The 24,890-nt window shown below is 37.9% G+C and overlaps 1 protein-coding gene across 5 annotated transcripts in view; it reads left to right on the top strand.

Moving 5' to 3' along the window:
- The first annotated feature begins 2,238 nt into the window (after positions 1–2,238).
- Positions 2,239–24,890, top strand: part of ADAM23 (ADAM metallopeptidase domain 23) — a 70,299-nt gene continuing 47,647 nt past the window's right edge. For 2 of the 5 annotated variants that reach the window (XM_056496388.1, XM_056496387.1), the window contains exons 1-3: positions 2,240–2,636; positions 3,698–3,924; positions 13,111–13,187. In XM_056496388.1, coding sequence (XP_056352363.1) covers positions 2,483–2,636; positions 3,698–3,924; positions 13,111–13,187 — 458 coding nt within the window. In that variant the 5' untranslated portion in view covers positions 2,240–2,482. Of the gene's footprint in view, positions 2,637–3,697; positions 3,925–13,110; positions 13,188–24,890 lie in introns of all 5 variants that reach the window. The other 3 variants (XM_056496384.1, XM_056496385.1, XM_056496389.1) reach the window with 2 other exon arrangements.

The raw sequence follows: 24,890 nt of genomic DNA, 5'->3' as shown, positions 1-24,890 counted from the left end.
GGATTATTTCACAGTGTCTTTCAAAGTTGAAAGAAAGTTCAGAAAAAGAAAAAGCAGCTGTCATTTGTAATAGGACACTTCATCTTGAGCTGATTATGCTCTGTGAACTGCATATCATCATCTGAAGGTTTCTAGCAGACTTGTGAGGCAGTTTGAGCTGGGGCTTTGGAGACTAAGCATGTCTGCTTTAGATGGATCTTCAGGTGATTATTTCTGCTGGAGGCTTGTACATGAGTTAAAAGAACTTCAGAAAATCTCTGCCCTAAACCACTTTTGTACAAAAAGACAATCATTATTTTTTACCCTCAAAATCTGGCCAGCAAATTCAGGACTTAACAGTTTCAGACAGCAGGTGTTTTTAGCGTTCATTGTTACTAGACTTGTTTTGTGAAAGTTTATGAATTTTTGTTTTTAATTTCATGGACATTCTACTCTTTTTCTCTTTGCTCATGAAGTATTTTTTAAAAATTGTATTTATTTTAGATCTGAACGCACTGACATAGCTGATCCTTTGTTCTGTTTATATGTTGGTGGGAAGAAACATGAAGCTGCTGTTTAAAATATTCTAGTGATATCAGTGATGAGGAACATCTGGGCTGGGTGGGCTGCATGGAAAATGCCTGGAAATTTAAGGAAAATAATTTTATGTAGAAAACTGGTATATCTTTCTCGCTAGACCTAGACAACACTGAAATCCTGAGGCACATTGTATATTTTTTTTACCCCCGGCAATACCATGGATCTGTCTTTTCAAAGTGTTTGTCTGCTTCTACACACCAAGATTTTGAGTTTCCACAAGAAGCATCTATTTAGCCAGCATGAGAATTCAGATTTAATATTTAAAAAAAACTAATGACACTACTGTTATGAAGTAGTCTGCATGGTGGTCTGTAAAACTGCTTATACTTTTTAAATTAACGATGATAATGAAGTCAGGCTGGAACGTAGAGAAAATTATGTGAAACAGAACACTACCTCTCTTTCTTGAAATCCATGTGGTATGCAGACTCAGATTAGAAGTAAACAGACAAATAGAAAGCAATATCCAGAGGAAAAAAAAATAAGAAAGAAACATCTTTATTTCCTCAGCAGCAAGACTTACACAAAAATAAAGCATATCTGTTCTTGGGTATTAGAAGTCTGGGCAAAATGTTTGCTAAGAACTCCATATCTAAACTTGTCTCTGAACTCAGGTTTTCTGACTCGTGAAGTCACAGAATGAATACAAAGCAGCAGATTCATCTTCTCTTATCTCTTTGAAGTTATTTTTATCTTTGCAACTGTTCTCCGTGTTGGTGGTTCACCCTAGGCATGCTGGACTGGAAGTATGAGAGATACTATTCACTGCACAGAAATGCACCAGTCCTTGTGTCTGCTGCGGGACACAGCACAGCAGAGTGGATTTACACAGGTCAGAATCTGACCACGCACCTCCCTGCGGTCCTGCTCTTGGTTTATTGTACACACATCTATTTTCTTTGTAATATATGTACACATTTTTTGGTTAACATGTGGTTCCCACCTCCACCCCCCTCCATTGCAGGGGTTAGCTGCAGTCAGTAAGGATGAGCGGGTCCCAGGGACCAAAGAGAACGCCGGGGGATGAAAGGAAGAGATCTGTTGGGCGAGGGAGGAGAGGGGGAAGCCTGGAGCTCCGCACAACGCTTGGAGCAGGGGCTGCTCATGCATCCCTCTGCAGTAGCTGGGGACTGCCAGCTCCGGAACGCTCGGCTGCAGAGCTGCCCCGGGGCTCAGGAGAGCAGCCTGCTCCTGCTGCTGTTCGGTGAGCCCGGCGACTCCCGAACTTTGCTCAGGGCTGACGGGCTTCAAACGAATTTCACTCTGCGTGAAAGGTCTTTACAGTAATTCCTAACCCCAGCTGTTTGCGGCTGTGCCCCGTCAGGGGAGAGGTCTGCGCGCTACGCCGCGGGCAGCCGCGCACCGGCTCCCGGCCGCCGCTTCAGCCCGTTCGGCCGCGCCCCGCCGCACCGCGGGACCCCGGCGGTCAGCCCGCGGCCGGCAGCACCTCTCCCGGTTGCACAGAGGCGGCGGACCGGCGGCAGCAGGGGGGTGCCGGGGGAGCCGCGTCCCGCCGGTGCCGCGGGCAGCACGTCGGACAGCGGCCGCTGCCCCGCCCGGCCCAGCCCGAGCGCGCGTGCGCGGGGCGCGCGGCCGGGGGCGGGCGCGGAAGGTGCGCGCGCGCCGCCGCCCGCCCCCGCGCGGAGGTGTCGAGGCGGTGCCGGTGTGTCCCTCACGGCGGCGGCAGGAGCCGCACGGGCGGTGCCGCTGCGGGGACCCGCCCGCCCCCGCGCTGAGGTGCCGCTGTGTCCCTCACGGCGACGGCGGCGGCGGCGGCAGGAGCCGCACGGGCGGTGCCGCTGCCGGGAGCCGCCCGCGCCGCTCCGCCCGCGCCCCCCGGACACAGCCCGCCGGCCGTGAGGGCTGTGTCGCGCTGCCCCCCCGCCCCGGGGCGCTATGAGCCATGAAGCCGCCCGGCAGCAGCTCCCTGCGGCAGCCTGGCTGCGGCGGCCGCCGCCGCCCCGCGCTCCTGCCGCTCCTCGGTCGCCTCGTCTCGCTGCTCCTGCTCCTCCATGGCTCCTCCTGCCCCCGGGCCCGCGCGGCCGCAGCGGCCGCCGGTGGGTATGGGAGGTGCGGGTGCCTGAGGTGTCTGCGGCCCCTCGGCCGTCCCTCGCGATAAGCGCCGGCAGCATCCATTTCCCCTCGACCATTCCTTCCTCCCTTCCCGCTCCCAGCTTTGTGTACGTGTCTGTGTCGGCGTGTCTAAACCTGGGGCTCAGCTAGCATTTCCTTGCCTTGCTTGCTTGCTTGCACAAAAGTGAGGTACGTGCGGTGCCGGTGCTGCAGTGTGTTGGGTTGGGATGCTGTGCACCGAAAGACGCCGGTGAGGGATGCGACACGGAAAGCTTCGGTGGGCTTTGTGTGTGTCACGGTGCAGGTGGACGGCGATCCGCTAATTTGTCTGCTTGGGGTCGGATCTTCGTGTGTGCTTTGTTGTATATTTGCTCTTGGTTGCATATAGGTGACATGTGGAATGCTCTGACTGCAGCCTGTCTGTGCATCATGTTATTATTGTTGGTACATTGCCGTTACATTGTAGTATTGTTATGTTGTTACATCGCATTGATTGACTGGCTTGAAATTTTAATGAGGAAAGATAGAGGATTTCATTTCAAAAGCTGCTAGTGAAGAAAAGGGCTCTCGTCAAAGTTAAAAGAAGTATAAATTAATTCCCTTATATAATAGGAAGTTTTGCATTCAGTGCACATGGGCTCTGAATTCAGTGTATGTTAGCAACGCGGGGAGTATTCTTAGCTTTTTGCACATTTTTTTTGTTTTTTTTTTGTGAAAGAATTTAGCTATCCAAGAGGGGGTAGGGGAAAACTAAACATCCATTAAGTTGGGTTTTTTTTTCTTCCTTATGGTTGAAAGGTATTAAAATATTTATAATCTATGACTGCATATGAAAATGTATATGTAATTAAATAAATAATGTTCTTTCTGAAATCATTTTATGTGTGAAAAATGAATCAAATCTAGCTCAGTGAGTAAGCTACCTTTTTTGTTTGCTTGAGTGATTAGTAAAATGTTAGAAAACTGCAAGCAAATATGTAGCTTTTTCATGGAAATAAACACATTCTGCCATGGAATTTATGGCTGGCATATCTTTCTTCCCCAGGCCTGCACTGGAATGAAACAGCAAGTGGTACAGAGGAAGTACTGGCAGATGAAGAGAGTACATTTCAACAGAGTAACAGCAGTAACAGTAAAAATAACAGCTACAGCAATGCAATCCAGAAAGAAATCACACTGCCTTCAAGACTAATCTATTACATCAACAGAGACTCTGAGACTCCTTACCATATCCTGGATACCAGGGCAAGGCACCAGCAGAAACATGACAAGGTAGGGTAACAAGAGGCTCATCTGCAGAATTTTCAGAACAGTAATATGTGATGTGAAACTGTGTTTGTTTCAATCTGTAGATATTCAAGACTTAATGGTGGTCCCTACCACAATTTTTTAGGAATTAGGGAAGTACATGTAATTAAACAAGAATGTGATTTCCCTTGTGTTAACTTAAAAATAATTATTTTGAATTTCAGAAAGGTTCAGAAACTGAACTGTAGATAAAACAAATGAGAATTAGGTGAAGTTGACTAATCAGCGTAGATTCTGGTGTCTTCACTTTTGGTACACCACCGTCAACAAAATGTTTCTTCCGAAATAGCTCTAGACTGCAGAAGTACCTGCATAGGGAGCTTCTTTGGAATCCTAAACTTACAGCATGAGTTACCTGCCTAGTAAATGCAGCATTTATTTCCTGCCACTATATGGCCAATGAAGACCACTGTAAAGTGTTAACATTTTTTTTCAAACAGTACCTGCATTCCTCATTTTTTATGGCAACATCTAATATTCCATTTTGTATGGATGCAGCTAGTAAGTTGTTTTGTTTTGTTTTTTTTCCTGAAATTGTATGGAATTGAACAAACTTTTGTTTTGTGGAATAACTTTGTAAAGAAATAAAACTGTCTAAACTACATTACTTACTACCCTTTAAATTTGTTTAATCCTATTTTTATAAGTCTTTATTTAAAAAATTAATTTCTCCCTACAGGATGAAAGGTAAAGTGAAGGTAAAGATGGTTTGAATATACAGAGATTGCCATGGTAGGGAAGAGACAAGAAAGCAAATCATTGTGTATGATATTACTGAAGGACTTAGCTATAATGGAGTTCCTACCTATTGAATGGCATTTCTCTTGAAATTTTAGACAGTGAATTTAATACATGTTAATGTGCTTATGTTGATATTGATTATGTGCCATTTCAGATGTGGAATTAATAAGAAGGCACTGAATAATCTTTGAAAAAAAAAGGTGAGATAGCCATACAGTTTTTATGTTTTAATAGGAAGAAAGGTTGCTTCCTAGTTTATTGAACGTGGATGCTAGTGTGTGCCTTTGGATGCATCTCAATACACCCATATGTTATGGTTGGCACAGAAGAGGTTTTTGTTTGTTGGAAACTGGAGCTACTTCAGAGAACACTACATTCAGAACTAATACTCTTTCAAATGAGACCACTCTGTTAAATACACTTAAAACACTAAGGTCTTGCTGTTTCTCTCTTGGGAAGAAAGGAATTTACAAGTGCTTGCAGACTTGCCTTTGGGAATAATGCTTCTTCCATGTTGAGGTATGTGGGGTTTTTTTGAAATCCATAGGGGACAATGTCCACCAGTCTTTACGCTTACTCAGCACTGCCCATGAGAATGTTACTGTTCTTTCCTATGCCCTACCTTGTATCCACATGTTGGAGTAAAGCTCTGCAGAAATCAGTGCTGACAGAATTGGTATTGATTTCCTTGGGCATGCTTGCTGCTGACTATAAAGTGGATCTTCTTTCTACTCACTATGTCCCTTTTAAGCACAGGGAATGCTAATGCTGCAGTTTTTCCCACGGAAGGGTTCCTTAATCCTGGACCTTCATGGAGAGTGACATTATGTTGACTTCATTCTTTTGGCATGAAGTTTCTATGATTTTATATTTATTATTTATATTTAATTGAAGGAAAAGGTTGATTTTGTTCGTTGTCTGGATGGATTTTTGTATGTCTTTCTTCCAGATCATCGTACCTGACACCTTCACCCCAACTTGCATCTTGTGCCTTTCCTTGCATGAAGTAATTTCTTTGCCCTTTCATCTACTTTACAACAGCTAAAATATTGGTTATTGTATTATTCTTTTCTGTTTAACATTTGCTATAATCTTCTCTGTAGAGCAATAACTGGGGCCTAAAGGAAGTCTGGGAGGTGTAAAAGGAAAACAACCCAAACAAACCCATAAACAAAAGAATGCAATTGATTGTGAAAGATACCCGGGGTTGATTTTGACTTAGGGAGAGGATGCTTTTCAATACTGGGTTTTATCCTTTCCCAGAATTAGAAGAAATGCTATATTGAAATAAATCCTACTTGTGAGATTTTGATGTCTCTTACATTGGTAATAAAGAGAAGTAGCCAAAATACCTTCATAGTTAGGTAGAGGAAGACATCTGTATTAAGGCTTTTTTTTTTTAAATACCATGTGAAAAAAGTTAAGACAGCCTTACAAATGTATCAGTGGAAGATGGTGAGGAAAAAATGTGGAAAATATAGAGGAAAATTGTTTTTGTTGTTCTTTTGCTATTCTTGGGACTATACATTTTAACCTGTATTTTCTTGTCAACCTTAATATGCCATTTATAGGCATATGATGTAGAAACAGTTCCTAACTATTGATAATATTCAGTGGACTCCTTTCTGTGGAACTTTCTTTAGTAGTCAGAATAATGTAATATGGCCTGTTTGTGGGATTAGGTCTGAATGCCTCAGAAATGCTGAGTCACTGTAAGGAGAGGTTGATACTAGAGGAATGGTGTGCATGTGGGAAGAAAGTGGTAAAATTGGAGAAATATGATTATGTAGAATTATTCAAAATATTTTATAAAAGTCATGTCCCAAAAGTAGGGTATCCAACTTTCTTCATGAAATGTTGGTAGAAATTAAACACTGGAGAGAAAACAGTGTATGATAGAATAAAAGAACCATGAAAAATAAATTACTTTCTTAACACTGGTTCTTTCTTTTCTCTTTTGGTGATATGTCATCATGTTGAGAAGGTGCTTGTGATCAAGACCCTCTCTCATTCCTTCTTCTTGGAAAAAGCTTTTTATCACTGTTAAAAGAAAGAAATGTTCACCATAGTTTTGACTAAGTGATCGATCTCCAAGAGGGACAGAGTTCTAACATATACTTTATTTTAGTTTTGTGCTCTTAAAAAGCAGTTTTTAAATATTTGATGCTTGAAAACTCTAAATTCTGTGTACCTGTTTCCTCATAGTTGAATTAAGGCTAGCTGGTTTTGAGTTCTTCTGAAGTTATTTTTAGTGCAAAATGCTCAGAAATGAGTATCTATTTATAAAAACACTGAAGAAGCTCTCAGGAATCGTTAAACTTGATGAAGAGGTCTGAGTCACTTGTGTTCTGTCTTTTTAAACTTTTGCAGGTGGAGGTGGTGTTTTGAAGGAACTGATAATCTCTTTATTGAACCAGATGATTGCTTTGGTTCATTTTTGCGGCTACATTTTTGGAGCTAGCAGGAAGACTGCATGGGGCACAACTTGTCACAAAAGGCTAGGAGCAAGTCTTTACAGTGGCCAGCAAAAGGAAAAATCCTGCAATGCATTTGAACATAATGGGATTACGGGAGAAGCACAGCCCAGGGCTACCTTAGCAAATTTTGTGTGGAAAATAGGTTGAACTGGATGTGTATGAAGCAGACTGTATCTGCTGGACAGTTTCTGAATCATAAGTTTTCAGGAGCTCTAAAGAAGCCATCTCTTCATGCATGATTATAAGTCGTTAATGTAATTTTGGGGAGGAGAGAGGTGTTAGAAAACTGTTTTGCAGATCCTAAAGAGGAAAAAATAAGAGAGTACTTTTGACTATGAATATGTTCCACCTTCGCCCAAAAAGTTTTGTTTATTTTGAACTATTTTTCATGGGGTGGAACTCCAGGTGTTTCTGTTTAGGTCAGCTGTTTGTCATTTACATGAAGAAAGTACTCCTACCAGGTGAATGCAATAATTTTTGCTATGTTGCCTTGCTTTAACGGTTGAGATGTAGTGCTGTCTCAGTCTTCTGTGTAGTTTTAGTATGTGATATGTGAAAGTTGAGCAGGAAAGATCCTTGAGTTAAGGAAAACAGCCCTTTTCCATTTAAAAGGAAGCAGTATTGAAGAAAAAACAGGTATATTTTTGCAGAAGGCTAAAGGTCACAATTGGCAACCTCTTAAAAGGGGGCATCATGTGAATTCTTACTAAAATCCAGATAAAAATCCTGTGCACTAGTTAGTCTTCCCTTTACTTGCCTATTTTAGGCTGTGTTTTTGCTTTTAATCCCCATGTGATGAAAACTGGTGAAATTAATGAATGAAGTCCATGTGACTTACATGTTTTAGATTGTTGAAGAATCTTTGTGGTATTACAGCTGGCTTTGCCTTTTTTTTCTTTTTTCCTGATTTTTCTGTGCTGCAGCTTCATTTGCAGTACTTGTAAATGGAAGATTGTGTGTACTTTGTTGTTGTGTGGTTGATTTTTTTTTTTTTTCTATTCTATATTGTATTTATATTAATGCAAAAGTCTTATCTTGACACTGTGCCTTCAGTAGTTACTAACAGGAGGTTTGAAATTGGTCTTCCTGTCTTTGGTTTCTGGGAGTAGGAGATTTTCCTTATGCCAACTTCAGCTAGATCTACATCTTTGTTTCTTAGCTGAAATGTGGGTCATGTTATTTCTACAACTTTTAATTTTTTTTTAAAAATGCATTTCTGCGTCCTCTCAGCTTCACACAAACTATAAAAGGTTTCATTTCTCAAGTGTTAGGTAGCACAGTGCTTGTACTTGTTATGCCTTGTTCCAAAATAGAAATAAATTAAGTGTATAGGTTTTCTAGCATTTGTGGGAAGCTGGGTACTGCAGGAAAGTGGCCCAAGACAAGGCTGTGCTACTTTGTAGAGTCTTACCAAAAAATTCTCAAGAGGGCTATGGCTTTGGAGGCCAGTGTTACTATAGAAGGGTATCTAAATATTGCCATGTTGGGGGAGAATGGTGAGTTCTGACCCCTGGGGTTTAGGTGCACAACAGTAGGATTGCTTCCAGAGACAGACCTGGGTCTTTTTCACATGCCCACAATCTTTCTTCCAAAGAGCAGTCTTCAAGGCTTGGGGTTCAAGTGCATCAAAGTGACCCCTCTGTTGTTGAAGTCCAGAGACAAATAATTAACAGGAGGCTTTCTGAAAAGTTGCATGTTTTAAACATCAGTTTTCACATCCTGCTGGGACATTTATGTGTTTTGTTTCAATATGCTTTATTTCCAGGGAGTAGTGGAAGGTGGTTTTGGTGGATGTGCTATGCAGTAGAATGTAACCAAATGCTGGAAGAGGGAATGGTTTCTGTATGGGGTCTGAGGATAGGCAACAAGCTAAAAGCAGGATTATGAACTAATATATAATAAGTCACATTGACTTGTGACAAAACTTTGACTATTATTATAATGAAGGTCTAGAGCAAAAAACTGTTTTGATGTTGTAAAATCCATCTAAATCTGACTAAACATTTCTATTTCCATGATAAGAGTGATGAAACCCCTTGCTCAGCTTCTAAACTCAGAGAGGTAGCTTTTGGCCATTATTTTAGTCAGCAGAACTGTATGCAGAAATAGATTTCTAAAAGCAATGAGCTTATCCTTTGGAGATTGTATCTATATGAATATAGCAAAAGACTCATAGCTACCATCACTCACTTAAGTAATGCTATTACTTTCCTTTAAAGACTTGTGACAGAACTTGGTATTTTTGAAGGGATAACACATTATTGCATTGGGCATAGTTTTACTGTGAAGAAAGTAAAACCAATGTAGTAGTTTATTTTTGGTGATGCTATTTGTAGATCTCCTGAAAGTCTGAGAAAAGTGGATTATCAACAAATGATGCCCAAATGTGATAATAAAAACAATGAAAGGATTCAAGTTGTGACGTAGATCAGTAGAACTGAGATTCCTGTTACAGCCATTTTTATATTGAAACATACTATAACCTAATGACTTATTTGAAAGAAACTGGGTTTCATTATGTGTATGGGTTTTTAGCTTGGAAAAAACCCTGAGAGCTACTACTTTGCATAAGCAGCTTACAGCACTCTTAGAATGTCCCTAGTATGAAGAATCTCTTATTACAAAGATTACACCAGTAATTTAAGCTTCCAGAACAGGGGGAAAAAAGGTTTTGGTTTTTTTTCCCTAAAATTTGGGTATGAGGATAGGAAGAATTGGAAAGACTCTGGCCTTTCTTCAACTCACATCTCTATACATCATCAATAAGTCTTTGCTGAAGAAAAATTTCATATAATTTTGGAGCTTTGCCATTGGATTAGGCTATAGCTGTCAAAGCAGGAACCTCTACAGAGGTTTCTAGATGATAAGCAAACACAAACAAAGGAACTTGGTCTCCTCTTTATGTAAATAAAGGTGTGAGCATTTGCATGCGTAAAAGCTGTAACAAGATGATGTTTAATATTTTTCCTGCAAAAATATATATTCTTCAAAATGCATGCTGATCTACATTGTATTCTTATTTGAATTTATATTTCTATGCCAATGAGAAGAACACTGTATTTCAGATTATGCTTCATGCATTTGTATTACACAGTAGCTGATGAGAGAATACAGTGAAATTATAAGGTGGATAACAGAACTGCACATACTTTTCTGAAATATTTCCTTCCATCATTGTGGTACATGATGGTTGGTAATGCTTTAAACACCTGGTGATAATTCACTGGTAGCTTTCTATGCTAACTTACTGCAGGAAAATAATCAGTTTCAGGATTAGATATTTAGTCTCATTACCTTCAGCTGGTTTCTGGTTTATTGCTTTCATGAGTGGTTGTCTATTGTTAAACTGGCTTAAGAGAATCTGTGTTTGCTGTAGCAGCAGTGTATTGCATTCACCTGAATTCAAAACAGTGCTTTTGCTAAACTGCAGGGATTTAAAGTCTTTTTGTAACCAATGGTTTCAGCTGAGTTTGGTAGAGATCATGCCCTGCTGCAGGTCATCAAATTTAGTGTCAGCTGCTTTGCAGCAATTGCTTTTGTGTACAGGGTGCATCTGTTAGTGAGTCACACTAATAGATAGCAAGTAGTGTTTTTATACACAGAAGTAGTTGTTTTCAGAAATAGCAATGTTGCTGTATGTAATTCTACAAAAGGAAGGGGTTTTATGATACTGCAGACAAGAATACAAATTATTTTTAATAATTTGAAATTGCAGAAAGATAAAGAATGCATAGTTCATGGCTTAGAAACTTGAAGGATGATTCATGAGTATCACTAAATGGGCTTGATTGGACAAGAGAAGCTATAGCAGATCAGACTAGTCATCCATCTAGCTGTCACTAAAATCAGTAGCTGATGCCTAGGGAGAGATTTCTTGTGTTTCAGAATGATCTTAATGGAATAGTTCATACTTTTGTAAATACTGCAGGCACTTAAAACTTAAATCTTGTTTGCAGCATATATATGAAGACAAATCCTTTTAGGTAAGTGTTAGACATGGAAGAGATTCAAAACAGTAGCTTGTGTAACTCTTAAGGCAAATCTTTATGGTATAAAACTAATTGCAGCCCTTTTTTTCTAATAAATTTTCATGCTTTAAAAAAAATTTGAATTAATACATGTGTGTTTTGAAAATATAGTAAGGTTTTTGTCATGAGTAGGTGCTTGGAAAGCTCCTTGTGATACTTGTTCCTTGATTCCACTTTCAAAAAAAAAAAGGATTTGGGGCTGAAAAGCCTCTCCTACTAGGCATGCATTTAACCTGACGTTCCTCCTTTTTGGTTTTTTTTTAAAATGTATATGCCAGCAGAGTCTCTCTGAAAATGCCACCTGGTTGTTTATACTTAAACTGTTTTGCTCTGCTGATTCACAGCACTGTGAACTCAGTTCTGCTGAGTCAGTGTTAGCAAATTGGTGAACTGGTAAGACAACAATATGCATTTACTGAAAAATAGAACAGAGAGAAAGCTTAGTACTGGTTTGCTCCTATATTATTGTGGATATCAGCTAGGAATATTATTTTTTTAATTTTCCTTTAGAGTCATTGTATTTTTTTAATGAACAAAACCAGGCTTTAGCTAAGACTGTTTAATGGCATTAAAGCATTTAAAATATTTTATAAGTACATGACTTTTATTTTTAAAAAAAGAAGCTTGACAACAAAGCTCTGTGATCCTGTTAAAAGGGAAATGATAATTCTGGCAGCAAAGAATGATAAAGTAATGTCACAGTTGATTTTAGTCACAATAGCAACTTTTAAAAAATTATATTGAAGAATTTTCTGAAAGATGGAAATTAACTTTGCTGAGAAAGAAGATGAAAATCGGTAGTGCAAGAATGGAAGAGACATAAAGAGCTTATCCTTTGTGGAGAAATTTCCAAAGGAGAACGGAACTGTGAGCCATAAAAGATAACCTTTATACTACTTAAGTTATGCTGTAAACTAGTTAGAACTTGATATGTTTTCTGTGGCATACCTGAAGATTAGTTATGCTGCTTAATAAAAAATAAGGGTTTTTTGTCTTTTGACTAATGGGCCTAATCATAATATTCCAACTTTGTGTAATTATTAATACTGTATCAAATTAGTATATAAGCATGATTTGATTAGAGCATTGTCAGGAAAGATACTATGAAATTCAGATCTAATCTCTTCAACCCTGTTGGAACAGCGTCTTCACAAAAAGAAATTCTTGGATCATCTCTTATCTCCCCATTTTTCTAGAAAACAGATAAGCATGTTTTAAATGGCTTTAGCTGCAGTTATTGCAGTATAGATAAAAATAAAGATTATAAGTAGATAAAAATAAAGAATATAATTTATCTGACAAGAACTGAATATGCTGAAGTTAAACTTAACTCCCTATGCAAGACAAGCTATTGTTGATTTGTTGTATGTTGATCGGCATCAGTATTCTTTATACTGGTTCAGCTACAGTGCAAAGTACAAAGCCATTAATTGTGAAGGGATTACTTTGAAAGAGTTCTTCATAATGTGTAATACGAGCCTTGCCATGATTTTCATATTTGAAAGTGTGTATTACTAATGCTTTAATTATTCCAGCCTTTTAAAGGGAATGATTGCAGTAATTTAATTAAAAGAACAGTATACTGCGTTACTTATGCTTTTGTTACGTAGCCATCTGGTTATGGCAAAATACAGACATTTGTATGAAACTTTTTTCTTTTTTTTTTTTCTTTTTGTGAGGGATGAGTGTATATTTGAGAGCATGCTTTTCAGGTACCATTTGCTTCCTTTTAAAAAGGAAAATCCTTTTGAATCAGGGTTTGGTACAAGGGCAGAAGTTTTCATATGATCATGAGATTGATGAAAATAAGCATGTTTTCCATAACTTCATTTTTCACAGTCACATTTGTTGTATATAAAACTATATATATAAATATTTTGACAACTGTGTATTTCTGTTTACAGGCTGTACATCTGGCCCAGGCAAGTTTCCAGATTGAGGCCTTTGGCTCTAAATTCATCCTTGACCTCACACTGAATAAGTAAGTGCATGATTTGAGGCTTCTTTTGCTCCTGCTCTTATAATCTTACAGTACAAGGTCAGGGCATATAATATTCCAAGATCTGTTGAAAAAAGATGCTGTTATCCGAGTTTATTAATACAAAACGGCACTTTACATGTTTTATGTAAGGTATCAGTAACTGTTGCTGACACCCATAAAGTAGATATTCTTAAAATTTTATTGTTCATGGTAAAATAAAGTGTGATAGATGGGGAAATTCCAGTACTCGTAGTGTTTGCAACTGTGGATTTTCTTGTGCTCTTTTTTTTAGCTAATTGATGAATTATCATGACATGTTTTAGTTGCTCAAGTCAATGTGTAAGAATAGTGTAAATACTTGTATGAATGGCTCATCTTTAATGATCTGGAAATCATACTATTGTCACTACAGTCATGAAGTTCCTAATGAGATGGGAATCCTAATGGCATGACTGTTCTGAGAGGTGCAACTAGAATCTGTTTGCCTGTAAGACACACAGTTATATAAAATTGTTTGGTCTAGAAGAACTGACTTGCAATACAGGGCAGTGGTGGTTTAGTTGTTTATATCCCACATGCTTTTATATCACTTCTGAAGTTATGGAACTATGATTTCTCTAAAAATTGTTATGACCTTTTTTTTTTTTTTTTTTTTTTTTTTTTAACAAAAGTTTAAGAATAAGGTAGGAGTATAAAATTCTTGCTAAATACTGGACAGGTAAAATGTAATGCTCAAAAGTGCATTTTCCCCTTCTATGGCCCTTGAGACTGAGCATGCTTAAAAAAGTAGAAACAAATTTACAGAAACAATTGCATACTGATTTTAAAAAGCATTTCTCTGGTCTTGAGGCTCATATGAGGTCTTTTTTGATCTTAAACATATAAGGGAAATTTTGTTAGGGATAAAGATGAAAACTTATTAAATCTAATGGCTTTTAAAAGCAGCAAGTTATGGCTTTATAAAATCTGCAGAATTTGTATTTGTTTCTTCTGCTTCTTGGCTGCTAATTATCAGGTATTTTGCTGTAAAGGTGATCTGGAAACATTTTTCTTCATCCATGCATAATTTTGAATTTAGGTTGCTCTTGCATTTTCATCTTTCAAAATGTTACGTGACATCTTGAGTGTCTGGCAAATGATGAATTAGTCCAAGGGCTGGGAATGTCGCACAGAATTAAAGGACAAAGAAAGCTTGAAGATAACTGGGTGTTCTCCAGGCTCTGGAAAAATTATAGTGTAGTGCAAGACTGTTGTTTTATGAGGGTTGGATCTCTGCATAGTAATTCCAGTGGAAGGTCATGACATATTTGTGAAGGGAACCGATATTTAGTGTTCTCTAAGCTACAGGGAATTTCTCCTCTTGGTCTGCTTTCCACTGCTCCTGTCTGCACATCCAGTGGGTAGTGGGATTGAGCACACAATCCCAAGATGGCACTGTATGTAAGGTATGGCTGGTCACACAGACACTGACAAAGAAAAAACATTGCCTTTACTGGCAGCATGTAAACATGCTGACAGCATTTGGGTGAATAAGAAGAAAACGGGCTCATAAAATTCTTCCACAGCCGATAAGAATTTCAGGTTTGCTGGTGAAAGGTACACCAGCCCTTTCCTGATTCATGGGCAGGCCAGCATTCACTGACACAAATGTTAACATAGGCTTTAAGTTCTTTCAATATCGATGTCTAGTCTTGAATTCTCTTATGTGGCTACTGTTTTAGGCCTGAGTCTTTCCAGATACAGGTCTCCCTATAGTTGTTGATTGACTCTCAAGTTTCCTTACAGGTCTCACCCATGCAGAATAGAGAGCAAGGTCATAAAGGGAGTATTACAAATAGGGCTTAACATAGGACAGACAGCAGTGATCAAGTGCAGAGCTGTGCCAAGCAAGTCAACTGTTTTGCAGCTTACACTAGTGACTCCTTTGTAGGCCACTTAATCTCCATTTTCTGACATGCTGTGTCCTGATTCACCTTCTCTACCCTTGGCATGCTCCCTGAACGTTCCGTAAAAATGATTGCACGTATCCACAAGTCTGCGCAGACATCCTGAGATAAGTTTGTTCCTTCCCAGGAGACAAATTATGTTGTTTACCAGTTCTTATCTGTTCTAAAGTTCTGGCTGAACCTCTTCAAGACCACGCCTGAGTGGCTCCTTCCATGGCCCGTCGGTCAGTGGCCTAACAGAGATAATAATGAAGACCAGAACTCTTATCTCCTGTTCATTAGGATTTGGGTTTTGTTGCATTTCCTGTTCGAGTTTCATGGTGAATGGCTATTATCCAAGTAAAATCACAAACCCATTGACATTCCCCATATCCTGGCAATATTACCCGTTGTCCAGTCCTGCTGTTTGTCCTTGTTTATTTTTAACAACAAACAGTTCATGAGTAAATATACTGATTTTTTTCAAATTGTGGCTGCTTTCTCAGCAATCAAGAAATGCAGTGCCTATTACTCCAAAAAGAGAGAAGGAGCTTACTTGTTGTGCGCCTTAGCTGAAGTTCTGCTCTTGTGATATTAGGAGTGTTCTTACTGCCTGTGTATAAGGTACAGTGTGTTCAGATGCCTTACTGATATCCCCATTGCTTGCCTCTTTATACGTTAGGTTTTCTCCTAGCTTCTTTAGTGGTTGTTGAGTCATAAATGTTTGACTCTTTATCTAGTTCTGCTCCAGAAAATGACATCAAAAACCTGTCCTAGTTTTTGACTGGACATAATACTCTAAAACTGTAAGTCATAAAACTTGTAACATAAATTATAAATACCTGTAGACAATGATTTGAAAAAGACCCATTCTTGTGTTTGTTATGTTTATGTGTTCAGCAAAAAGCAGCATTTTGCTACTATGTTTTAGTTGACATACTTGGTTTTAGTTGACATACTGAAACTGCTAATGTCTAGTCAGAAGCAAAGGCAGAACAGTTAGTAATACCCATGTATATGATTAATACATTTTTGTATGTTGTTCTAAGGTGAGTTAATGCCACTGACACTGTAAGTGGATTCAGAATATTCTATGCATTTTGGTTTTGTTCCTATGTTGTTTTTGAATGTTCTACAAGTAATTAAAGCTAAAACTGAGGATGGTTGTTATATAGAAACAGGTTCTGGCTTTTAGTTTTCTTTACTTCTGTTGGAAACTCTGTGATTGCCTACCTTCTATGTTGCAGATGCTCTTTTTTCACAGCAAATATTATAACTTGACAATTAAATGAAGAAAATTGGATATTCAATTTCATTAATAATTGTTGAGTGTTTGTAAGAAGAGGTGGCAGTCTGAGAGTTTATGGAGCATGTTACTAGAAAATTTTACTTTGTTTTCCATCTTGCCATGATGCAATGGCACAAACATCTTGAAAGGAATGCAAGCCTCAAGCCCTTGAATCCAGTGTGCAGAGACTATTAATATGTAAGATTTGTATGGAGCTTGAATGTGTAACCAGCTTTGCAGTTGCACACAGTCTAAACCAGGTGAAATATAATTTGTTATCCTAAGGTGATTTTTGGTAGCTTTTTCTGACAAGAAGACTCGGGTAAAAAGAACTCAGTTTTGAACTCCTTAGCAAGGTGGGTTACTCTGAAGTTTTAGGCATCTTCCCCTTGCTACAGTCAACTGTTTACTTGCTGCAAGCTCTGAGTGCAGTGCCAGTTATGATGTTGCCTAATAATTGTAGGTAAGTTGATTGTGGAAATAACTTGATCTAAAAAGTAATAATTTTTATAATCTGTAATGGATTAAATAATGGTTTTAGTTAATATCCCTAGTACATAAATGGAAGATTGTAGTGCAGTAGTGGGGTAAAAATCCCATTTGAAAAGTTAGACATACAGTTCAGCTGTGATTGTCTGCCCAAGCTCAATACATTTCCTATGCAATGAGTAACATGTAGCATTGTCATAAAACACAATTTATATAAAAAGCCTTTTGAAGTGTTCACTTATTTCAGTAAGTTCACTTTTGTTCTCAAATGACAGTGTTGCAACATTGTATTTGAGTTATCAATGATGCTAGTATATCTGACCAGTTTCTTATTTTATATTGATGCATTATTTACACAAACAAATGTTTGCAAGGTGCTAGCAAATTAGTTTTTAATGATCTCATTTCCAGCAACATGTAAAAGCTTTTTAACTTGCTCTTCTTGTGCTGAAAGAGAAGAGTTTTTGCAGGTAACTCTTAATGTCCTATTTAAAGGCAGCAGGCTTTATCTTCTGGTGTACTAAAACACCTTAAAGAACAGTACTACCAAAAGTAGTTAATTAAAAATGTCTACTTGCTGCTTTTTTAGCAAGGAGGGAAGCTTGCTGTATTTTCTGGCTGTTGGCTGTAGTTTGCAGCCATGGTTCTAGTACCAACCTCTAAATAAAGAGGTCTCCACCAGCACAGGGGCTGAGGCTATACTGGAACCTTCACCCACTGGGACTGTGGTGACTGAGACACATCCAAGAATAGGGAGTTAGTTAACTGATATGGACAGAAACAGAAGATATAACCCAAAGACAAAAATTTCTCTTCCTTCCTACTGATAACTTGCTTCAAAATTTAGGATTCTTGGGGGAAGGGAAGCAAAAAAAATACCAAAATAAGTCTGTATTTTTTTGGTGGTTCTTCTTTTCTCTGTAGAAGTCCATCTTTCCAGGAAACTCTGTTCCCAGGAAAATTGACTTCTTTTCAATGAAGATATCATAGAAAAAAATATTTGGCATCTTTGACATGAGTTGAAAAAACCCAACCCAACTGCATTTGACCATAATGTGACTTAACAATCTAAGACATTAAAATATGATGACTGTGGTGGAAAGTCAGTTTCTTTTGAGAAGTGCAGCCAACATAACAGCAGATTTTATCTAATAGGTTAAACCTTAAAATTGGTGTTTATTCTTTGTGGTGTATGTTTCTATAGGACTGAATTAACTTGAGAATGGTCCCAGAGGAGGTTACAATGTTAGCCTAATTTAAAAAACAGTAGGGCAGTAACTGAATTATTTGAGGAACTACTTAATTCCTGGGGTTTTTTCATAATTCTTTTTTAATGAAAACGGGAAAGCTATTCACAGTTTTTCAGGAGGAAACTTTAAGTATTTATGACATTTTCTTAAATAAACACTTACACATTTAGAGTATTAGATGGTTCCTATAAGATACATAAACTAAATTAAATCTGCTAATAATACTGTGAGAAGTTAAATTCTAGTTGACTTTAAAAAACTTGTTACAGATGAAGTGCAAGGAACTCAGTGTTAGGATTTTACAGCAATGTGTGTGCCCTCCTGTAGGTGCAGTCTTTAATTTCTGTGCTGTAGAAAACAGAGCTTTATTCCCAGAGCTGGAGGCAACCTATTAAAAATTATCATTTTTCTCAATGGGCACTTCATGTGCAAAGTCTTAGAGGCAGATGTGAAAACTTCTCACCACCCTCACAGTAAAGAGGTCCTTCCTTATATCTAAATCCGTACTTTTTCAGTTTGAAGTCATTCTGCCTTGTCCTATCACCACATGTCCTTGTATAAAGTACCACTTGTCAAAACGCTTGCTTGGGGAGTGAAAACTTCATTCTGTGCACTGCTGATCCCAGATTTAATTAAGTGTGGATGTCTCATCCATCTGAAGAGTTTTTGAATATCTGTCAGCTGAGATGCAACCACATCCATTAGTCTGGTGAATTGTTAGGGTCAACAAGGCTTGGGAAAACAAATACGCATCTGTAGCAATATGACAACGCTGTAAAATTCCATGTGGCAGAATGAGGATATTGCCTTCTCCTTCCCTTGTAACAATTTCTGGTGTCAAATGCACGAAGAAGTTTGAAAGAAGGTGCTTCTCACAAAAACAATTAAAAAGTAAATTTTGTTACAGGATGCAGTACATATTAAACTGTTTACAGGAACTAAAGAATTGGAAGATCTTACAGAAAAGAAATCTACTGGGAGCCATTGTAAACAATTATACTAGCAGTGATTTATGACATCCTGGTGTCAACAGATCACTGAGTGCTGAGAAACTCCCTAAAGATTGCTACATGGGTAGCATGCCTCCATGTATCCTATTTCTTATTCCCACATGTAACCCTGTACCCTGGTAATGCTGAAGAATGTTGTCTTTCCACTTCATTAGGTGTTTCAGTTGATTGCTGATATGGTCCAGGTCAATAGTGAGATCTTTATGTTGAAGTGAATTCCTGGCATCTCAGATTGCTTTGTAGGCAGGCTGAAATCTTTGCATTTGGAGCTAATATAAAGTTTGTGTATGCATGACATATGATTAAGTTCATCAAAAAAGCCCCAAGGAGCCTCTGTAACTGAATTTAACTTGATTCAATGACAGAGCTAAGGTTGCATAGTATGGTTCAACATGGAAGCATGGATTAAGGGAACCAAAATAAACTTTGAGTTGCTGGAATGTACCTCTGATTCTGCTATAGTCTTTAATCTAATTTGGAGGTGCTCAAGTCAACTCTCTGTAAGTATAACTAAGCTTATTCTACTCTCTTTTGGTATTAGAAATAAAATAATAATGGAAAAAACCTGCATCTGGCTGGATTTTTCTTCATTGGAAGAGTTGTTTTAAACATGGGTGTTACCATTAGATGCAAAGCATCTTCCCACATTCAGTGAAGTGCTTAAGAGAAGAAGAAAGAAATTTCTCTTGTATCTAAAAACCTTCCTTTTAATGAAAGAAGAAAATATGGTTATCATCAGATGAGACCATTCTGGCAAAGACAGGTGGCAGCCCTCAATCTTACACTACAGGTTAATAAAGTTCTTACTAATAAGTTTTCCAAGCTGTTGAGGAAACAAAAGGGATCATTTGAAAAGCAATATTGAGTAAATTTGAACAGTTGTTTAAATGAAATTTTTGTTTTATCAATTGTCCTTCTAGGAAAATTCTGTCATAACAATTTGCACTCAAGTGTTTTCCATGGCATAGAACTCATGTTATGTAATATTGTCTAGCTGTTTGTGTCTTCATATCCTTGTGCACAGCACTTTTAGAAATGATATAATCTTCAGCATGATGGTAAACAAAAATATGGTGGAAACTGACCAACATACTGTTAATATTCTGAAGAACTCTTCAAACTGCTGCCTTCAAAATGCTTGAAGTAGCCAATAAAATACAGCATGTTCAATTCTCAGAGGGAGAGCTTCAGGACATAGTTAGAGAAAAGATTATGGATTTGTTTCCTCAACTGCCTTGAACTGACTCAGGATTTCTTGCAGTGAGAGAGGCAGACTGATCCAGAAAAAAACATGTAGCATTTTCTGCACTGTTCTATCTGGGTATTCTAAACCATTCTATTACATGCTTTCCTTGTCAGTCTTTTTTGGAGACCTATTCCCCATTTGAGGGTGATTAGATCATCCTTTTTTCTACCTCAAAGACAAATGAAGGTAAACCAAGCAACAATAGCAAGACCATGCAAGGAGTATTTTTTTTTTTTTTTAGATGAATGTACTGTTTACTGTTACAGAATCATTATGCCATTAATAGCAGAAGTGAGTGAGGACTTCTTTTTATTCCATAATTATGAAAAAGTTAACCTGTACATTTGCATCATCAGTTGTTTCTGCAAATTACTTGTAAACAAAATTGCTTGATCCACAGTATCATGTTCTGATTAAGCTCCTTCAAGATGATATAAAGTCGTAAAGCCTTGCTCTGCTCTAAAAAATAATGAATATTAGCCTTATATTTATTCCTTGGAGACACTCCCATCAGAGCAGCTTCAAAGACAGCAACCAAGTAAAGACTAATGTAAATACATGCTAGAAATTTAATAAATTCCCATAAGAACAGTGAGTTTAACAAAACTTGTGAATATAATTGAAACTGTTAATATAAACAAGGCTCTAGATGGGCATTGCATGAGATGACAATGCCTTGATCATCTTAAAAAAATACTGCAGGAAGGTCTCTTTGTTTTTCCCCTCTTTATGTGCTTCTAAACTATATCTGTCAAATGGACAAAAACATGTGATGGGTGTTCTGTTAAATAATTCAACTAAACTAGGTTGCTCAGACACTGGTACTGAGCTTGAAAAGTTCAGAATAGTTAATAAATTACTGCCTGGTAATAGGTTAGTATAAAGATAATTTAAGAAGTATGCAAGAAACTGCATGTATGCAAGTATGCTGAACTCTGATTTTCTGCAGGCTCTCTACTAAGTTGCTGGAAGCTAATTTGCTTACTTGTATATGAGATATTTTTTAGTAATTTCATAGCCTTTTCCTACCCGAATCAATTCTCTTCATCAGGATAGTTAGATGCCAGCTGAGGTAAGCCACTTTTTACTCTGCAGCTCTTGTGCTAATGAAAACATCAGCAATGAAGTATGTGCCAGGGAAGTGGATGTGAGTTCTTCAGAAAGCATCTGCTGCTTGCTTTAACAGCTGGCCTATGCCTTCAAAGGCAGGAGCTACAGGGAATGGCATATCCCTTTGCTGCTTATTTTGCATTTCTCAGTGTAACTCAGAAGAGCCAGGGAGTAAGACAGCTTAATAAGAACAACTATCAAAGATAAACAAGGCAGGGAGGAAGGAACTGTAGAAAAGGACAGCAGACAAATTATTTTGTCATGAGTTCATTCAACATGTTGCAGCTTGATGTGTTTATTGTAAAGGATCACGCTAATGTGTCACTACCTGAATAGACTTTTGTCTGGTGTGATCATGACTGACACTTATTTCAGTTAAAGCTTGTGCTGTTTCTGGTGCTCCTCATATTGAAAAACAAATTTGCTGCACTGGATGCATTTCTGCTCTAAGCAAAATGCGAATGGCTCAAAATGGATCAATGGTGTCAAAACACAGTCCAGTGTAGATGAGATGCAAATGTATTTCATGGCACTCTGCCTTTCAGAGGTAAATTTAGGCGTTTTGTAAATGTTTATGAAGGAAGAAGAGTTTTGTGCTGTGGAGACTCCTACTTTATGCATGAGTTCTGTGCCTCACTCCTCAGGCAATTGCACTTCTACATGAGCTCTTAATCAGTGTATTCTAGGACTTTCTTTTTGTTGCCACTTACATAAAGAACCCCATCACACCTCCTGGTGAAATTACAGTGCTTGTCTGTGTGTGTCTTTTGTGTAGGAAAAAATGCTTGAAAGTTATTTTTGTTAAGCTTTTTTTTTTTTTTTTTTTTTTTTTCCTTTAATACTTTCTTATGTCTTTTGTCAGATTTGTCAGCATTAATAACAGGAAAAGTTTTGCAGGGGAAATTTGCAGTAGCAGTTTTCTGTATATTTTTACATCTGTTGTTATTCCTGAAGTTTTAGCAAAATGTAGACCAAACTTCCTTACCTTTCCTGTCTTTCTCAATGATTGCAAGCAAGGTGTTCTTTTGAATGTTTTGCTAGTGTAGGTGGATACTTGAAATAAGAAAAAGTGATACAAGGTACCTGAAAAAAATCAGGTACTTGTCAAAATAGAAGCATACAGTTCAAGGAACAGCTGACTGGTTTTTTTTTTTTCAATGGAATGTTCAAAATTCTTGCTGTCTTGAGGGAAATGCTAAGAGAAAAATGCCTTTGCATGACCTTGGTGATTAAATGTGGCAAGCTTAAAAACATAATAATGACCAGAAACTAGTGATAAACACTCCGGTCCAGCCTTGCATGAGAAACAATTTTGTGAAATCCAAAAGTCTTAAAAGATTTTCTACTCCACCTTCTAGGTGGTGAGTACTGTGTTACGTTTGCTGAAAGGGTGCTTCACAAATTAAAGTTGCATTTTGGTTATAGCATGGTGTTTGGGAAGTATATCACAAACAGCAGGCCTTAATTTTCTTTGGAGGGAATTCGTTCAGCATGGAGAATGTCATTGATGTGCCTTGTGTCCTGCAGATCCCAAAGGTCCATCTTGGAGCTGGCTGGCACCAGCTCTGTTGGACATGAGAGAAGCTCCAAGCAGCTTCTCAGAGAACCACTCCTATAGCCCCCCCACCCAGTACTGAAACTGTGCCAATACTTCTTGAAAAATCATCAGTAAGAAAAGTGTAGAGGCTACTGGGAAACTCTGTCTGCATACTTGTAATATCTCTGTAAATACATATAGGTGTTTTCCATCATAAGTATTCCATGTTAGATAGACTAACATGTGTGACATTATATTTGGACACTACCCAAACTGGGAATTCCTTGGCAGATTGGAAGTAATGAGAAGGTAAAGAATACTAAACTCTGGAAAGATTCTGCAAAGGATAGACTAATGAAATTTTGAGCACCTCTTATGTCACGCAAAATAGGATAAATTGGAGAGAAATGCTGTAATTAAACTTGTTAGTTGTGAGTCAGTACACACAGTGGGAAATCACTGCAAGCCTTATGAGACGCAAAAAGCACTAGATAGTATAGAAAGAAGTTCTGAGATCAATTATATAAGACTAGAAGAGGTCAAAAAAAGAAGGTATGAAAGTGTGAGCTTAATTTGGCAACAGGTAAATAAGTGCTGATCCAGGAATTAGGAGGAAATTTGAGGAAACCAAATGGTCTTTGTGAATTGAGGCAGAAGTATCTGTAAAAGTTGGAATCTGGTCAGGGCCCAATCATTTGAGCACACTTCCTGTGTTTAATCATTCTCAGTAATTTTTTTTAATACTTGTAATTACAGTTTTCAGTTTACTTATGTCAGTTACCTGTAGCCTTGTCTGTACCATCCCCTGCTGAGAACAGTAGTCTTTATGCTTCATAACAAGTGTGAAAAATGCAAAGAATAAAAGGATATTATTACGACTAAACTTTATTTTGTGTATGTATGCCTTATTAGAATCTTCAATCTTGCCACGTTGAAGAAATGAATATTTGTATCGTAGTCAAGCACTATTTATATAGCATTTGTATTTTCTTCAGAAAGTTTATAGCTTACTATGACACAAATAGAGAAAGTTAAAATTATTTCATGCAACTGAGTTTTTAAAATGTGCACTTTAAAATTATATATTTTTAATAATGTCTTCAACAGTGATGTTTAAGGCAAATGGTTAGACTTCAGTAATTTTTCAGGGCTAGTAACGTTGGTTTTGCAGGCCCAGAGTGACCAGTGTGCTGTGTCAGTTTCATGAGAAGGGGCTTATAAGAGAACCTAGCTGACTTCTGCAGGATGCTCTGGAACAAGTGCAGTGCCTGATAAGTATGGCATGAAGAACTGATTTGATGGGCCGGAGTCCCAGAGTTAAAATGTTATCAGGATTGCTAATAGCCTAATCTGAGATACCCATTATCATAGCTTGTTTTTAGTCAGGAATTCCCATCAGAGCTATTTTGCCACAACAGACTTGCATAACCCATAATGATGATTTTTTATTTGTAGTAATGATATTTTTGTTTTCGTATATGTACCAGTATCAGACCCTTTAATGATTTTTAATTTTTTTTTTTAGTTGTAAGTGTACATTAGAGGCATCAAAAATGCTAAGAATTCTGGATCACATTAAGTAAAATGCTTATCTTGCATATTTGGTGGGGCCAGTTAACATCTTTAATTGCTTTGCTCTCCCTGGGCATTATGCTGCAGCCCTGATTGTAACAGGGTAAAATGTTAATGGGACACTGAGTTTATTGCAGGATGTGTACAGGCTGGCTAAGGTTAGTTAAAAAAAAAGACAAAAAACCTAACCTGTAAATTGCACATTACTGAAAAATTTTATGCTTCAGAAATTTTTCTTGCCAGAGTTAGGAAGAAAATAAGTATGAGAAAAGTATC

The sequence above is a fragment of the Oenanthe melanoleuca genome, chromosome 7, assembly GCF_029582105.1.
Source record: "Oenanthe melanoleuca isolate GR-GAL-2019-014 chromosome 7, OMel1.0, whole genome shotgun sequence".
Lineage (NCBI taxonomy): Eukaryota > Metazoa > Chordata > Aves > Passeriformes > Muscicapidae > Oenanthe > Oenanthe melanoleuca.
Note: the sequence above shows the minus strand (reverse complement) of the source record. Positions and strands in the feature narration are given on the sequence as shown.